General features: G+C 52.0%; 1 protein-coding gene across 1 annotated transcript in view; it reads left to right on the top strand.

Moving 5' to 3' along the window:
• LOC308175265 (splicing regulator ARVCF-like) overlaps positions 1 to 5,000 on the top strand; it is a gene marked incomplete at both ends in the record, with an annotated part of 34,546 nt that overhangs the window by 17,415 nt on the left and 12,131 nt on the right. Inside the window, one exon of the mRNA XM_080550966.1 lies at positions 981 to 1,516. Within this exon, the coding sequence (XP_080407092.1) occupies positions 981 to 1,516 (536 nt within the window). The remainder of the gene's footprint in view (positions 1 to 980; positions 1,517 to 5,000) is intronic.

The following is a 5,000-nucleotide window of genomic DNA, read 5'->3' as shown; positions in this document are numbered from 1 at the left end:
CTCTGGGACCCTCCGCTGCAGTACCTGAGGAGAATGCTACGCTACGCTAACTGCAGTCACACTATGGAATCCAACTCACTGTCTCTCTATGATGGCTGTGGTGCTAACCAACCAGGCTCATGCTAACAGCCCAGTACCAGGGAAGCGCGTGGGGGGGGGGGGGGTCAGTGTGGGCTGGTCAGAACCCTCCTTGTGGGTGAAGGACTGGAGCTGTCTCCCTCCTCTGTTCTGGTTGGGAGGGGGGGGCACAAGATAAGTTCTGAAGGGTTCTCCCCCCACCCCACCCCCACACACACATACACACACACTGTCTGAGCTTTGTAGTTGATCCCCTGTTGCTCTTGGCACAGCAGGCTTTCTCTCTCTCTCTCTCCCTCTCTTTCCCTCTCTCTCTCTCTTTCTCCTCACTCTCTCCTTCTTTTCTTCCCTTCTCCTTCTCTGCTGTATAACCCCCCCCTCACTCCACCCCCCCAACTACCCCGTCATTAATAACAGAGAAAGACACCCCAAAAAAAGAGAACATCGCTCCGAGCTGACAGAGGCGATTAATAAGGATGTGGCGCCTGTTTCTCTTATCGACGGGAGCTGTTTTATCCGGTCGGCCCCTTCTGACAGAGCTGTTAATAACAGAGCAGCCTTGAATCTCTCTGTCTCTGGCCTCTCTCTCTCTCTCTTTCTCTCTTTCTCTCTCTCTCTCCCTCCCTCCTTCCAGTCTCTTCACCTCTCTTTCACCCCTTCCCCCTGTCTCTCTCTCTTTCCCTCCAATCTCTCACCTGACTCGGCCCTCTTCTTCTCTGAACTTCTTTTCTCTCACGCCGTAATCCCTTTCAAATAAGAAAAGCCGAATCCCTTTGAACTCCCCCTCGTTTTTTTTTTTTCTCTCTCCACCTCCCTCCGACAATCTCACTCACACACGACTCTCTCCTTGTCTCTCTCTCTCTCTCTCTCTCTCTCTCTCTCTCTCTCTCTCTCCATCACAGAGGGTACGAGGACCCCATCGAGGCGGAGCTGATCGACGAGCGGCACCCGTACATCCAGGGCATGTTCCCCGCCCCCCTGGCCCAGCCGGAGAGGGGCAGCCTGGCCAGCCTGGACCGCCTGGAGCGCATGGGAGGGGGCGGGGGCGGGGGCGGTTGCGGCCGCCGCTCGCCCTCCATCGACAGCATCCGCAAGGACCCGCGCTGGCGCGACCCGGACCTGCCCGAGGTGATCGCCATGCTGGGCCACCCCATCGACCCGGTCAAGGCCAACGCCGCCGCCTACCTGCAGCACCTGTGCTACGAGAACGACAAGATCAAGAAGGATGTCCGCCACCTGAAGGGCATCCCTGTGCTGGCGGGCCTGCTGGACCACCCCAAGGCCGAGGTGCACCGCAAGGCGTGCGGCGCCCTGCGCAACATCTCCTACGGCAAGGACCACGACAACAAGGTGGCCATCAAGAACTGCGACGGCATCCCCGCCCTGGTGCGGCTGCTGAGGAAGACCAACGACATGGAGGTCCGCGAGCTCATCACAGGTGAGGAAGACCCCCCCCCGCGCACGGTTAGCCTTCATCCTAGCCACGGTTAGCCTTCATCTTAGCCACGGTTAGCCTTCATCCTAGCCACGGTTAGCTTTCATGCTAGCCACGGTTAGCCTTCATCTTAGCCACGGTTAGTCTTCATACTAGCCACGGTTAGCCTTCATGCTAGCCACGGTTAGCCTTCATGCTAGCCACGGTTAGCCTTCATCTTAGCATTCTGAGGAAGAAAAAAAGGTTCTAGTCTGCAGTAGGCATTCCTCCATTTGTCCCTGTAGAGGGGGAACCCTTTTTCGGTGCCATGTAGAACACCTCTTCCCACAGAGAGAGGGCTTCTAAACGGAATCCAAAGCGTTCCTCACGGAAGCCAAAAGGGTTCCCGTTACAGGGACAAATGAAAGGGAGACGGCTGCCATTTTTCCGCCTCAATCCAAATCTAAATGGTCGGTCGGCGCCCACCGTCATTAGCCGCGTACCCTAGCCACTGTGTCTTTGATGTCGCTCACAGCTGTCCAATGCTAAATGCTAGGCTCATCTGCCTTTCGCTTTTAATACGTACCAATGCTAATGATCTTCCACTTCTTTGCATAAAATAATTTCCCTGCGGAGGCCCTGGAACACGTCACTCTCCTCTCAGTACTCTCTACTGTTTCTTGTATCTTCTATTAGGGGCATTCTGCTGTAGTAAGCGTTAATCCGGTGCTCTGGCCATGGTACTCTCTCAGAGACCAGAGATCTGAACGCTAAACCAGGCCGGTGTAATAATACATCCTGTTAAAACCTTCGCCGCGACCTGTTAAATGTCTCGGAGAGAATACAATGGCGTGTGTGTGTGCGTGTGTGTGTGTGTGTGTGTGTGTGTCTCTCCCTCCGGCCGCGTCGCTAATCCCTACTACACGACGGCTTTGACCTGACACACATTCGCCGGCTAAGGCGGGGAACGCCGGGGAACGCCGGGGAATCTGTGAGGGGGAGCGTTTTGTTTTTTAGTGTTTCGCTTCGCTTTGAACACGCCAAACTCCACGTGCCGAAGAGCGGCTTTTTTTTTACGACAAACTGTCTCGAAGACATGACCCGTTCCGACACATATACTGTGTGTCTTTTTCCTTTAGCCGCTTAGTGGCGATCTCTGTTTGAAAAAAGCCAGTACTTTGATAGTACAACATTTTCAGTACTGTCCAGGACAGATGGCGTTTCAATCTCCTGTTGAAAACACAGTAGAGGACGTCTGTCTGTATGTACAGAAGCAGAGGGGAGGCTGTCGGAGGCAGAAATCGGAGGACGGGCTCATTGTGTCGGATGGGGAACGCTGATGAGGAACGGGTGTGAATCACGTGTGGCGTGTCGGCGACGTGTAGCGTAGGGCTGCTCACTCTGCCAGAGAGATGTCTCGATGGCAGTGCCGCAGCATAAATTATTGCCTTTCCAGCACAATGTCGCTTTCAATCGCTGCTAAAAATAACCTCCCACCACATGACAGGCTTTCTCTCCCTCCTCCCACCCCTCCACCTCTCTCCCTCTCCACCCTCACCTCTCTCCCTCTCTCCCCCCCACCTCTCTCCTTCTCTCCACCCCACCTCTCTTCCTCTCTCCCCCACCTCTCTCCTTCTCTCCACCCCACCTCTCTTCCTATCCCTCCCACCTCTCTCTCTCTCATACTCCCTCTAGCCAACCCCCCCCACCCCCCCCCCCTCTCTCTCTCTCTCTCTCTCTCTATTTCCCCTTCTCTCTCCACCATGCCCAGACGAGCCATATGGTTTAGCTGCTAGCTAGCGAGGCCCCTATGAAAACAGTCTCGTCACAATGCTTACAGCGCAGCGGCCCCCACACTGGGCATGTTTTTCTACAATTAAATATAATTGGCGGGTCTTTAAAAATAGACCGTTTTGTAGCCGTCCACCATGAGTTTGAAGGGGGAGTTTGTGCAGTCCCTGAAAACCGCAGCAAGTTGTGTGTTTCTGGTAGGGGAAGGGTGGACGTGGAAGCAACCAAAAGGGTTCCACAGGCACACAAGAAGTGGCGGTTATTATTAGTGCATTCTCTGGGGGTGATTTTTCTTTTTTCTTTTTTCTTTTTTCCCTTTCTGGTGAAAACACCCTGTGGCTGTATGTGCCCTCTAGCAAACATTGAGTTGTAAAAAAGAAGATGATGTATTATCGTGAGGAGCTTTTGGGGTCATATTTTCCATGGTTTTCATGGTTCATCATCAATGCTTTTTGTGGAGGAAACAACTTTAACAGGTGGTCCTCCATTCAATGAAGAAATCCAGAGAGGCGTTCCAGGATTAACACACAGGATTACTTGGGGCTGAAGTCCCGGGACTGAGAGAGAAGGCAGAGCGAAACATAATATTACAAAATAACAAGCAAGACAGTAAACATGTCGTCCCCTACGAATGATGTACTGCCCCTTTCCGGAATATTCAAATTGATGTTTTGCGGATTAATGAGAGAGAGAATATATCTGTAATTACAGGACTGTAGCTCAAACAAGGCAGGAGACGCTTGTTTAAAGTTTGCGGTGTGGGACGAAAAGACTAATTAGCAGAAAATCTAAATCAGTGTCATTATCCTCGATCTCTATGACAAGACGCATCCTTCACCCCGAGTTTCATGGAGGACCGTAGGGGGGAGGGGGGAAGATAATTAAACAGTGGAAAAATATGAATGCAATTTCATTCGCGATCGATGGTCTACGTGTGGTCGGTCCTGGATTAATGACCTCAGTGGCAGAGCAGGCACCCGCGCAGCCGCCTCAGAACTCAGGGGGGGGCCTAGCGCCACAGCCACCGAAGTAGCACAGGCCCCGTAGCCCCCCCCCCCCGAGTACCTTCCAGCCCCCTCACAGTCCCAGACAAACAACCTACGGTGTAGCATTAGACATGTGTAGCCTCTAGGCTCTATTCGGCATCGGCACGTTTGTTCACTATGCCCTCGCTGCCACCTCAAATCGAATCAACTTTCATTGATCCTTCACAGCTGTAAACGTAATCAAATCGAGTGCATATTACGAGCTACCGCTCAACCGTGCACTGAATATAAGGACGGGGATGAAATTGAAATAAAGTAACAATACAAGACGCTATATACTATCAGGTCATAATGGTCAGACAAGAACCTCTCTTCAAACGTAGACGCAAGTGGCAGTCGACCCTTTCCTTCCACAGTCCTCACACTGCCAGCAGCTGCATTTTATGTCACACAGTACAGTATGTATTACATTTACATTTTTGGCATTTAGCAGATGCTTTTTTATCCAAAGCGACTTACAACAAATACATTTGACTAAGTAAGTGAATCATCTGTCCATCAGTCATAGTCGGAAAAAGTAATCTATACTCGGGCCAGGGGCCATTGGCGGTCTCAATGCTAGAAGAAGGAAGATATATGTAATATATATACAGTAGAGAAACTGTACATGGGGCCAGAGGGGAAGTAGATGTCTCAGGAGGGACAGTTAATGGGTCTTCAGTCCACGGCGG

Source organism: Nansenia antarctica, assembly GCF_963989245.1.
Source record: "Nansenia antarctica genome assembly, contig: SCAFFOLD_350, whole genome shotgun sequence".
In the NCBI taxonomy this organism is placed as follows: Eukaryota; Metazoa; Chordata; class Actinopteri; order Argentiniformes; family Microstomatidae; genus Nansenia; species Nansenia antarctica.
Note: the sequence above shows the minus strand (reverse complement) of the source record. Positions and strands in the feature narration are given on the sequence as shown.